The 12,934-nt window shown below is 47.9% G+C and overlaps 1 protein-coding gene across 9 annotated transcripts in view; it reads left to right on the top strand.

Moving 5' to 3' along the window:
* The first annotated feature begins 283 nt into the window (after window positions 1-283).
* The window catches only part of CEP112 (centrosomal protein 112), a 729,616-nt gene continuing 716,965 nt past the window's right edge, over window positions 284-12,934 (top strand). For 8 of the 9 annotated variants that reach the window (XM_033961733.1, XM_033961732.1, XM_033961731.1 and 5 more), the window contains exons 1-3: window positions 284-329; window positions 3,330-3,504; window positions 5,538-5,646. In XM_033961733.1, the coding sequence (XP_033817624.1) occupies window positions 5,624-5,646 (23 nt within the window). In that variant the 5' untranslated portion in view covers window positions 284-329; window positions 3,330-3,504; window positions 5,538-5,623. Of the gene's footprint in view, window positions 330-3,329; window positions 3,505-5,537; window positions 5,647-11,112; window positions 11,298-12,934 lie in introns of those variants that run through there. The other variant, XM_033961729.1, reaches the window with a different exon arrangement.

The following is a 12,934-nucleotide window of genomic DNA, read 5'->3' as shown; positions in this document are numbered from 1 at the left end:
ATACATAACCACACACTGTTCTTAATGTGGCCCTGCATCGTTCCTGGATCTGCTGCAGGAGAAGTGGAGGAGACTATGTCACTGGAAATACTGCTCAGTGAAATCAAATGAAGCTGTGACCACGTTCTTAAGTATGAGTCATACTTAAGTTGGGTCCACCTCGTTCCGCCCCTGGGTCTGTCCCTTTCCGCCCCCAGCCCCGCCCCGTTCCACCTCCCCAACCCAGCCCTGCACATTCCTCGTCTCTTCGGGCCGGGGCATGCGCACGTGCACTCCAGCCCAGGCCCCGATCTCACCAGCTTTTCAAAACCAGGAAATCTGGATGTCTGGTAATCCTACCTTTGGCACATAATATAGAATTAGGGGGCTAATTTCTTGGGGGGGGGGGGGGAAACAGGGGATACAGTTCCCTCAGTCCTTTTCCTAGCAGAATGGTATCTATATTTAGATTCATGGTAAAGGAACGAACTGGTTGATATTCAATGCGGTTTAACTGGCCAGAAATAGCCGCTGACCAGTTAAGTCGCTTGGTCGGGGCCATCGACTAAGTTTCAGCGGCACTTAACTGGTTATGGATGCTGAAAATTAGCGGTTAGCACTTAAGAGAAAACCAGCTATTTGGGGGGCATTCCAGGGGTGAGGTCAGCACTTGGCTAGTTAGTTGAGTGCTGATATTTAGCAGTTGACCGGTCAGGGTGACCACATGTCTTTATGGTCAACCAGTGGCTGATTAAGTGCCGAATAGAGACATAACTGGCTATTTTTATAGCTGGCTCCACATAAACTGGATATTCAACACTGAAGTCCAGACCCAGCTGGACATTGAATATTCAGGAATAATGCCAGTGGCGGTCAGCAAAACACTCATCTCTGCCAGCTTAAAATCGGCCCTGATATTCTTTATTTGCACTCTGCCTCTCAAAATATCTGCGTCCTTTTCCTTTTGTTTTCTCATAAGATGGGCATAGCTTGAAAGAAGCCTCATTACCAGCTTTTCAGTATCCCAAAGTCATCTCTTAGGATCCCTGGCTCAGGCCTGGGCCGCATTATGTGCCAGATTTTACTCTTGTAAAATCTGGACCCATAGCCCCGCCTCGAGGCCTGCCCAGTCCCATCCAACCCCGTTCCCTTTTGCCCAAGCCACGCCCCATTCCCACCCAGCCCCGCCCCCTCAACCTGACCTCGCCCACGGGACTGCGTCGGCAGGTCATCTAGGCATACGCGGACGCAGCACAGAGATGTCACACGCGTGTGCACGACGTCACCACATCGCATCCGTGCACGTGCAGATGCCCTCCTGACGCGGTCTCGAGGCGGAAGCTTTCCCAAAACCCGGACAAGGTGCCGGGTTTTGAAAAGCCATCCGGATGCCCGGACACTGTCCTCCAAAAAGAGGCCATGTCCAGGAAAATCCAGACCGGAAAATCCAGACCAGTAGTGCAATGAAGCCCGCAGTACATTGGCAGTTTCTCTTCTGTCGGTGAATCAGCTCTCTTCTGTAATTGCGCAGATCAGTACTATAAATTCAGATATGACTTGGTTTCTCAGGCCTGTATAACTGTGAACCGAGTTATCATGTTAGGTCTGTAAATTCACATTTTAATTAAACCCTTGACTCCTCGTAAAGCCTGACATATTGCTGTTACTGTGTTCTACCCTGGCATGTCTAAGTGCCAGTTCAGTACTAAGTTGAATTTCAAACAGCTGCAGTTATAACACGAAAATATAAACTAATGCTAATTTGGGGAACGTACTATTAATGGACCAAACTTTAACCACCTCTCTTCCTGCCCCGGTCTTTCCCTTTCCTCCCCCCTCAATCCAATGTACTTCCTTTCCCCCGGCTTCTCCTTCCCCTCTCGGTACTCTCCTGTAACTGAAACTGATTACCATTATACCTGACAATTAATTATCTGTATCTTCGCTGTGTATGTACAGTCTCTTGCATTGTGAACCGCTCTGAACTGTTTGTGGTATTGCGGTATACAAAAATAAAGTTATTATTATTATTACAAGCCAGCACTGTACAATATTTCAGTGTTGATAACCAATTAAATGATGCTGAAACTAAGCTGATAGCCCCGACCAAGCGATTTAACTGGTTGGCGGCTGTTTCTGGGTAGAGAATGAGACAGGGAAAAAAAAATCTGTCCCCGTCACTGCCCCATCCCTGAACCCGCTGTCCCCTTCACTGCCCTGTCCCCGCAGCATCCACCCTTTCCTCGCCACCTCACCGCCCTTCAGCGGCCTGAAAATCTCCCGCCCTCCCCCTTACCTTCACGGCGTAAAGAAACTTAAGGGAGAGAAGGCGTGCGGTCCCTTCCCTCCCTCCGGCCAAATCTATCTCCCTCCCTCCCTCTTTCCTTCGTGGCGCTTTAGGAAAGAAACTGACGCTGGCGAAGCCTGTCTGTGCCGCCCTGCAATCACGTGTGTGTGGGCGGAAGCTTCTCCTCTGACAATTGTCATTTTATAAACACAAATAAAACAGAACAAGGTTCAACAAAGCCCGTCTCCCCTCCCTTTCACAAATATCCCCTTCACTATTGTGAAAATTGAACAAATCAAATTACTACAGAATGCTACATAGAAAAATCAAGGTAACAGAATACTTTAGTCACACATGGCAGGAATTGTGTTAGGGGACAGCAACTAGGGCAACGGCCCCCTGGTCAGAGAGAGAGCCCTAAGCCAGCTGGAAGCTAAAGAAGCACAGCCTGGGCTTTGCGGTTCCTAGTTATGTCTAATACCAGCTCTAGTAGGATACATATTTCAAATCTGAAATATTCTAATCACAAAATATAAAATAAGTTTGTTTTTTTTTTCTTTTTGTTGTCTGGTAATTTTATTCTTCAAATCACATTGGTCTCAGGCTTTGGTTTTAGGTTCCTTCTGTCTTCATCGTGGCATGGCTGGCTCCTGAAGGAAAAATAAGCACAAGAGGAGCTGGGGAGAAGATGCCGAGTCTGACAAGGGTGCAATTTTTTTTACCACAGGAGTAAGACTTTTCACCGCTCCCACGGGGCGATAAAAGGTCTTGTCCCCATTCCTGCGGTAAACCAGTTGCAAATGTCTCTATTCCTGTGGATTTACTGCGGTGACCCGCAGTTTACCGCGGTAAACGGTCCCCGTGTCATTCTCTATTTCTGGGCAGTTAAATTGTGTTGAATATCAACCAGTTTGTTCCTTTACAATGAATCTAAACATTGATACTGCTCTACTAGGAAAAGGACTGGGACGTTGCCTACTGCCTAACTACCTAACTGCTCAGTTCTTATTCTCATCGCCAAGCCGCTCCACACGTTCCCGATAATTTTTTACCTTCCCTTCAGTCAAAGGCTGTACTCAGAAAAAATGAATTAACTGATTCTCATCATACCAAGCTGAAAAGCTTCTAGCTGGGGATCGTGTCGGATGGCATCACGGCAGCCATTTTGGATGAGAGATCTGCACGGGGCAGGAACGTAGGAAGATCGCTCCTGCCCCGAAAGACCGCTAGCCCAACAGGTAAGGTCCGGTGCACTTGGCTGTAGATTTGGGTATTAATCAACTTAAGGAGGGAGGCGGGGGGTAGTCAGAACCAGTCCAAAAGTTATTTCCAAATTTTCAGTATTTGTGGGCCGGCTCTGCCCCTAACCCCCTGCGAATATTGAGGGATGAGTGTATATAAATAAAAATTTATGTTATGTTGCTAGATGCCAGATAAGTGTAGTTTCTGGTTGCTTGAGAGTTACTATTAAAAATAGGCCAAACTAATACTATACCCCCATACTGTGCCATACCATAAACCGTTCCAGATAATTTTGGACATATGGTACACAAAGCGTGGGCGTACTCAGGTGTGGCGTGCCAAGTTTACATTTAAATTTCTGCCAGAAATTGATTTTATTTTCATTTTTATTTAAAGTATTACAATATTTCTTAGATTTTTTTTGCTGGTTGCTTGAGTTCTGGTTCATTGAGTTCCGATTAACAGAGATTGTACTGTAGAATCTTATTCTACAGAGCAAGTTTATTTACAACTAGTGTTTAAGCCTGTTACATTAATGGGTGCTAGAATATATGTCTGTCTGTCTTTCTTTCTTTCTGTGTCTCTCCCTGCCCCTTCTTTCTCTTCCTTTCTCCCTCCCGCTGTCTGTCCTTCTTTCTTTCTGGTTCTCTCTCTGGCACCCTGTCTGTCTTTCTTTCTGTCTCTCTCCCTGCCCGCTGTCTTTCTGTGTGTCTGTCTTTTGTTCTAATGCGCTGCCTGCCTGCCTGTCTTTCTGTCTCTCCATGGCCCCCTTCTGTCTCCCCTCCCCCAAAGCAAACCAAGATTGCTCCCAGGCTCCCTTTCCCTCTCCGTCCCCTCCACTTCCCTGTGCAGCAACAGCATTTCCCTCCCACCCTTCCCTGTGCAGCAGCAGCATTTCCCCTCCCCACACACATTTCCCTGTGCAGCAGCAGCATTTCCCGGCCTTCCCTGTGCAGAAGCAGCATTTCCCCCCCCCACACACACACTTCCCTGTGCAGCAGCAGCATTTCTCCCCACACACACACACACACACTTCCCTGTGCAGCAGCAGCATTTCCCACCCTTCCCTGTGCAGAAGCAGCATTTCCCCCCACACATACACTTCCCTGTGCAGCAGCAGCATTTCCCTCCCACCCTTCCCTGTGCAGCAGCAGCATTTCCCCCCCACACTTCCCTGTGCAGCAGCAGCATTTCTCACCCTTCCTTGTGCAGCAACAGCATTTCCCACCCTTCCCTGTGCAGAAGCAGCATTTCCCTCCCCACACACACACACACTTCCCTGTGCAGCAGCAGCATTTCCCAGCCTTCCCTGTGCAGAAGCAGCATTCCCCCCCATACACACACTTCCCTGTGTAGCAGCAGCATTTCCCCCCCCCCCCACACACACACTACCTTGTGCAGCAGCAGCATTTACCAGCCTTCCCTGTGCAGCAGCAGCAGCATTTCTCGGCCTTCCCTGTGCAGCAGCAGCATTTCCCGTAGCCCCCTTCCCAGCCGCCGCGTTTAAATTCACAGAAAAGCGCTGCGCCGCGCTACCGCTGTCTTCGGCATCTTCTATCCACTGCGACCAACCCTAGCGGAAACAGGAACTATCAGAGAGGGTGGGCCGCAGTGGACAGAAGACGGCGAGGCCAGCTGTAGCGCGGTGCAGTGCTTTTCTCTGAATTTAAACGCGGGTGAGCCGGCAAGAAGGAGGAGGCTTAAAAGTAGCTGGTTTTGGCGGTGAGTGAGGGTGGGAGGGGGGAGTCACCGGCTGTGCTGTGTCTCTCCGTGTTCAAATTCGAAAATGGAATTCGGGACGGAAGGACACAGCACTTGTCAGGTACCCACAGCCTCTTAAGTGCGCATACGCGCTTTAGAGGATTATTATTATAGATAATATGCAGGCAATGCAATAATTTTAGCTATCAATTTAGGGGTCTTTAAACAAAGAGAATGTGCTACACGATAAACTATTGTTAGAGAGAAACACTGATTAATCACGCTCGAAGAAAGTAACACTCTGGTAATGGAGGTCTTGTATCTGCAGACGATAGCTTGAGGAGATGATGGTCCCTTGCTGAAAGAAAGGCTCTTCAGGTGCAGAATGGCTGGGAGCGGAACATGGAGACTTAGATGCAAAAGAGATGTCCAGCAAGGTGTGTTTGAAGTCCAGCAGCGATCCCAAGAGGAAGGGTGCTTAGGTGAATCTTACCTTTTATAGACTAGCAGCAGGAAGTAATGTGGTATGTAGCAGTCCAATCATAATTCAGAAGTTTAATTCAAAATTGAGTTGGTGATATCATCTGGTTTGGCTGGTCACATGCTTCATAGCTGGGCAGAGCCCTGATTAGATTTCAAGAGGGTCATTGTCTGGAAATATCCTGTGGCTTTTCTCTCATCCCAACCTCTGATTGCTAAGTATTGTCCATGGGGATTAGAGGTCGTTAATGCTTCTGCACCGTTGATTGTTGTGCATATTTTGGAGGATGAAAGTCTGTTGCAGGGGCTGATGTCCTTTTGTTGTGCATGTCTTGGAGGGTAGAATTCTGTTTGACACTGGTACACCAAACACCCCGCCATCCTTTGCCATCTATAGATTAGCCTAAAACAAAAGGTGTTAATTGCCCAGAGTCTTTCAGAGGTCAGTTTAAGGAATACCTTAATATAATTCTTAAATTCAGATATCCAGCCATACTTTTATAATTCTTAGATTATTTCAGAATTCAGTGCAAGAAATACATTTTATAATCTTTATATCCAGAGTTCAAGCCATTCTTTTCTAATTCTTAGATCCAGCTTCTACGTGGCTTTAAGGTATAAAATGATTTCTTAAGCTATTTTACCACAGGTCTCATTATGCAAAAACCTAGTTAGCCCACATTGATAACGTTGCCTCTTAGAAAATAAATGTCTTTGAAATCACTGCTTTATGTAATGAAAGTGAGCCGCATATAGGACAATCAAACCATTGTGACATCATCACCGATGAGGCTGGCTCTTAGGCACTGGTGAAATGAAGCATTATGACATCACAATACTGGCTTTAGCTACTAGAGACTGAAACTTTTCACACTAAGGGGGGAAGTTATCAATGTGGGATACAGTTAAGCTGGGTTATTTTATCATGAACTCGTGCTGTTTTGGAACAGGTGGGACAATCGTGCATGGACAAATGAGCTGAGACAATTGCGCACAGGACGTCAGTGCACCGGATTAAAAGTTAAATTTAAAGTGCTCCAAGTGGTGGTTTTGGGGGGGGAACCCCCCAGTTTACTTGGAAGTGTTGGTGCTGCCATTGGGGAGTTTGGGGGAAACCCCCCAATACAGTTTCCTCTGTAAGAGTGTGTGTGTGGGGGGGGGAGGGGGGGTTCCCTGATATATCCAGTCATTCAGTCAATAAGAAGATCCTACACAGAGAAATAATATGGTTTCATAAGATTTAAACTTAATGACATTTCACCATGAATTAGCTTTGGGGACAAAAAGGAATGTGCTGAATGATGGGTTGTTTCATGAGAAATAAATTTCAGACTAGGTAGGATTAACCGTTTAAAGTCAATACAGCATAATAAACAGGTTGACATGTAACGTATAATCAAACATGATGAATATAAAGGTTCATCAGCATAGTAAAAACTTTATGGGGTGCAATGAGAAGTTTGAACCAAATTTGATAGTTAATCGGAAGCCAGTGAAGATGGATGAATAATAGAGTAATATGATCAAGTTTTCTTGCTCTGCTGAGTAATCTGGTAGCAGTATTATGTAGGGTTTGTAAGCACTGTATTTGTGATTTGGGCAAACCAGTATAAATAACATTGTAATAGTTGACATGAGGGTTTTCAGGATTTCCCCAATGAATATGCATTGAAAACAGTGCATGCACATAGATCTCATGCATATTCATTGGGGAAATCCTGAAAACCTGACTGGATTCCGGCCCTTGAGGACTGGAGTTGCCCACCCCTGCTCTAGAGCAGTGGTTCCCAACCCTGTCCTGGAGGACCACCAGGCCAATCGGGTTTTCAGGATAGCCCTAATGAATATGCATGAGTGAGATTTGCATATAATGGAAGTGGCATGCATGCAAATCTGTTCCATGCATATTCAGTAAGGCTATCCTGAAAACCCGATTGGCCTGGTGGTCCTCCAGGACAGGGTTGGGAACCACTGCTCTAGAGCAGTGTTTTTCAACCTTTTTTGGGCAAAGGCACACTTGTTTCATGAAAAAAATCACGAGGCACACCACCATTAGAAAATGTTAAAAAATTTAACTCTGTGCCTATATTGACTATATATAAAGTAATTCTCTTGAATAGGAATCAAATAAACACAAAGAAAGTATTTTATAATGCTGCCACCGCCAACAACACCGTTGGCGGCGGTGGCACTCAAGTGGCTAAAGAGCCGCAGTTTGCCGGCCTAGGGACAACACTGGAGGGTGGCCAGCTGTGCACCCCCTTGGGACGTAAACCCGGGGTGGGGCAGACCGCCCCCCCCCCCCAACCTGGTATGCCACTATCTGTACCTCACTCCCTCCCTATGACCAAAAATTCTCCTTTCTTCTATTCCCCGTGTACACAACCATCTCTTTCCCTCCCTTCCTCTCTCCAAAGTCCATGCCTTCTGTGTCCAAACACTCATTCCCTCCCTTCCTCTCTCCCAAGTCCATTTCTTCTGTGTCCAAAAACGCATTCCCTCCCCCACCTCAGCATCTCTTTCCCTCCCTTCCTCTCTCCCAAGTTCATGCCTTGTGTCCAAAACGCACTCCCTCCCCCCTTTTGTGTTCCGTGTTTGCCTCCCAGCCCATCTTTGCAACTTTCTCAGCAAAACGAAGCTCAAGCCGCAAGGCTTGTCTTCTGCTTCCTGCCTGCCCTGCCGCGCACAAATAGCCGAACGGAAGTATTCTCCGACGTCAGCGCTGACGTCGGAGGGCAGGCTTTGCTTAAGCCCTCCCTCCGACGTCAGCGCTGACATTGGGGAACGCTTGCGATCGGCTATATGTTAGCTGCAGGGCAGGCAGGAACAGAAGACGAGCCTCGCGGCTCGAGATGTATTGAACTCCGCGGGTCCCCCGTCCAGCTCTCTCCTGTCCACGTGGGGCGGATCGCCCCTCTCCCTAGACTGGTGGTACTGCCCTGATGGCGGCCCTGACCGTACGGCACACCAGGCAACATCTCGCGGCACACTAGTGTGCCGCGGAACAGCGGTTGAAAAACACTGCTCTAGAGGCTCCAGTGGGAAAAAAGTGAGGATACTAACCCTCTTGATCCTCCCCTCTCTCTTTGCCAATACTTGAGTCTCTTCTAGTTCTCTATCCTCACACATTTACTGTAATTGTTTCCCTACCTCCTCATCTCACTTGTCAATAGGCATAGTATGGGGGGTATATTATTTTAATAAGAACTAGACCAGGGGTGGGAAACTCCGGTCCTCGAGGGCTGGAATCCAGTCGGGTTTTCCCCAATGAATATGCATTGAAAGCAGTGCATGCAAATAGATCGCATGCATATTCATTGAGGAAATCCTGAAAACACGACTGGATTCTGGCCCTCGAGGATCAGAGTTGCCCACCCCTGAACTAGAATATTGTTCAAGATGTTTTGCAAAGGGGCAACACCAGGACTGGATTAGTTGATTGTTCTCATAGAAGTGCCTGGGATTCAGTGGTATACCAAGGGGGGGAGGTCCGCCCCGGGTGCACGCTCCAAGGGGGTGCACAGCTGGCTGGTTCCGGAACCTCTGGCGCTGCTCCAAACTGCACCTCAGCGTGGCTGCCGTACTTATAACAGAGCAGAGTCAGCAGCCGCGCTGAAGCGAACAAAGGTCCCGCGATAACTGCGCCGTCTACCGCCTCTGTTCCGGAAGAGGTAAGTGACATCGAGGAGGGGTGGGGGGTGGACTGGCAGCTTCAGTCATCACGGGATCTTGCCGCAACTCCCTGCGTCTGCCGGCCCAGCCCCCTCCGACGTCACTTACCTCATCGCGGGACCTTGCTGATTTGGGGTGGAGAAAGAAAGGAGCATAATAGGGTGGTGAAGGGAGAGAAAGGAGGTCAGCGTGTTATGGAAGAGTGTGGAGGGTGTGAAAGGGGAGTCAGGGTGGTATGGAATCATGATGAAGGGTGAGAAAGAGGGTTAGGGTGGTATGGAAGGGTGAGGAGAGTGAGAAAGGGGGGTCAGGGTGGTATGGAAACATGGTGAAGGGTGAGAAAGGGGGTCAGGTTGATATGGAAACATGGTGAAGGGTGAGAAAGGGGGTCAGTGTGGTATGGAAGCGTGGTGGAGGGAGAGAAAGGGGCAGATGCTGATGGAATTGCGGGGAAAGAGACATAAGGGGGACGGATACTGCATGGAATTGGGTTGGAGGGAGAGAAAGGGGGCAGATGCTGATGGAATTGCGGGGAAAGAGACATAAGGGGGACGGATACTGCATGGAATTGGGTTGGAGGGAGAGAAAGGGGGCAGATGCTGATGGAAGTGGGGGGAAGGGAGAGGAGAGAGTGAAATGCCAGACCATGTGGGTGTGGGAGAGGGAAGGGAAGAAGAGGAGAGGATAGATGCCAGACCATTGGAGGAGGGAAGGGAAGAAGATGGATGCCAAACTAATGGGGGTGAAGGGAGAAATGGAAGGGGGATGTGCCAACGAAAATTAAATAATAGAGGAATTATTCCACTTATCGGTACTCCAATGGTGGCCAGCGTTTCACAAATTCATGCTGCCTCAGGGTGTATCCAGACCGATCAGGTTTCAGAACAGGACATCAAACCGCCTCTTGCTCCTAATTTTCGTTGGCACATTACAGCACAGCATAAGACTTTATCACATAATGAAGGTTTTTTGCCAGTGAGGTGAACGCTCGACCACCTCTTTGAGACGTTTTGGTGAGGTGGGAGGGCCCTTTCTGAGGCTTTTTCCTTCATTTTTTTGGATTGGAAATGGGATACACATGTGGTATCTCTAGGGGGGTAAATTCAAGGGGGTGGGGTCGTTAGAGTGGGCAGACTTGATGGGCTATGGCCCTTTTCTGCCGTCATCTTCTATGTTTCTATGAGTTAGGTCTAGGCTGTTCCTGGCTTACATTTTTGGACATCTTCACATTCAGTGTTGAAAGTGTTTACTCTAACATATGCTAGGTACACCACTCTGCTGGGATTGCCTTTCTTCCTAGTCCAGGAGGGAGACTTTTTGGCTAGCTGCTCTTGCATTTTTGCCAACTTCGTCCTGTTGCATTATGGAATCGTTACTTCTACAGCGCTACCAGATGCACACAGCACTGTACATACAAAGCAAGAGACGGTGCATACAGTCGAATTATTATGACAGCCATACCGAGTCATAGATTCCAAATGCTGTGCCAAAAGGTCTCCCTCGGCACCAGCTCTTGCCTCTAGTGCCCGGCGCTTCCATTAATCGCCGGAGCCTCGCTTGCAGTACCCCGTCCGACCGAGGCCGCCACGGGAGGCGCTGCTCCAGCGGCCAAGTGCGAAGCAGAAGCCAAGTAGAACTCCTCTTCCTCGGCGGTTGCCGCGGCAACCCCCGACGCCCGAGCGGCCGTTCCGGAAGCCGGAAGTGCGTCACTCTGTCAAGCCAGAGGGTGGAAGTTTAAACGGTTTGCAGGCGGGGCTGGGGCTCGGTTACTTCTTTATTTCTCGCTCTCTCCCTCTTTGACTCTCTCTATGCAGACTGGGGGGGGGTCGTGCCTGCTTTTCTTCTACGTGCAAATAAATGACCCATTGAAACCCGGAAGCCGACGCTCGAGCAGCCCCCAAGACTGAGCAAACGCCTTGTCTGCGGCCAGAGAGAGGTAATGGATGTCGGTCTTCCCCATAACGGTGTCCATGACATCCTGTTTGTCTGAGTAGACCAGGGGTGGGCCGGATTCCGATTGGGTTTTCGGGATTTCCCCAGTGAATATGCATTGAAAGCAGTGCATGCAAATAGATCTCATGCATATTCATTGAGGAAATCCTGAAAAACCAGGGACTATCTTCTTTTTTATGACTCTATTGCCCAGTGTACATCTGGTAACGCTATAGAAATAGTTCATAGTAGTAGTGTGAAGAGTTTCAGGCTTTGGGAAGCAGAGCTGAGATTGTGATGTCATAATGCCTCGTTCCACCAATAAGAGCCAACCTCATCAGTGATGTCTCAATGGCTTGATTGTCCTGCACTTCCCTCTGCCCTCCAACCCAGCCAGCTGATTAACTGTTCCCCTTAACTGTATCCATGACATCCTGTTTGTCTTCTCTGTTTAGATTGTAAGCTCTTTGGAGCAGGAACTGTCTTCTTTGTGTCTCTGTACAGTGCTGTGTGTGTCTTGTAGCGCTATAGAAATAATTCATAGTATTGTGAAGAGTTTCAGTTTGGGAAGCAGAGCTGAACTTGTGATATCATAATGCCTCATTCCACCAATAAGAGCCAACCTCGTCAGTGATGTCACAATGGCTTGATTGTCCTGGACTCCGCTCTGCCCTCCAACCCAGCCAGCAGATTAACCCTTCCCCTTAACTGTATCCATGACATCCTGTTTCTCTGTCTTGACTGTTTAGATTGTAAGCTCTCTCGAGCAGAGACTGTTTTCTTCTTCTTTGTGACTCTGTACAGTGCTATGTGCATCTGGTAACACTATAGAAATAATTTATAGTAGTAGTGTGAAGGGTTTCAGTCTTTGGGAAGCAGAGCTGAGATTGTGATGTCATAATGCCTCGTTCCACCAATAAGAGCCAACCTCATCAGTGATGTCACAATGGCTTGATTGCCCTGTACTCCCCTCTGCCCTCCAACCCAGCCAGCAGATTAACCCTTTCCCTAAACTGTATCCATGACATCCTGTTTGTCTGTCTTGGCTGTTTAGATTGTAAGCTCTTTTGAGCAGAGACTGTTTTCTTATTCTTTCTGACTCTGTGCAGCGCTGTGTACATCTGGTAGCGCTATAGAAATAATTAATAGTAGTAGTAGGGCTTAGCCCATCCATTCACTTGGAAAAATTGGCTCCTAAGGACTGAATTACAAAGTTGCAACTGGAGACATTAGCTGCAAAGGGGACTGGTCTGGGATATCAAGTGGTCCCAGACTCCAGCTGCCCCAGTGAAAGCTGTTCAAATGCACTTAAATTGTTGGAGAACCTGCCTGTAGCGAGGTTTGAATAGCTGCACTTGCTGTTCTCTTTTCTTGGCAGTATTCAAATCCAGGCTAAAAGCCCACTTTTTTGAAATTGCTTTTAATGCTTAACTCCCACTTGCTTGTAAAGCACCAATGTCTATTTTGCCATTCCTTCTCTGAGAAACTCCCTAACCTCCTACTTGTCCTGTTTGTTGGAGTAGGGACTATCTCTTGACTGTTTTAATGTACAACGTCTAGTAGCACTATAGAAATGATGATTGTAGTAGTAGTAGTAGTACATTGATCCTTGCTGCTGTCCAAAGCAAAGATGAAAAGTTT

The sequence above is a fragment of the Geotrypetes seraphini genome, chromosome 10 (assembly GCF_902459505.1).
Source record: "Geotrypetes seraphini chromosome 10, aGeoSer1.1, whole genome shotgun sequence".
Lineage (NCBI taxonomy): Eukaryota > Metazoa > Chordata > Amphibia > Gymnophiona > Dermophiidae > Geotrypetes > Geotrypetes seraphini.
This window is presented reverse-complemented; position numbering and strand designations above follow the sequence as displayed.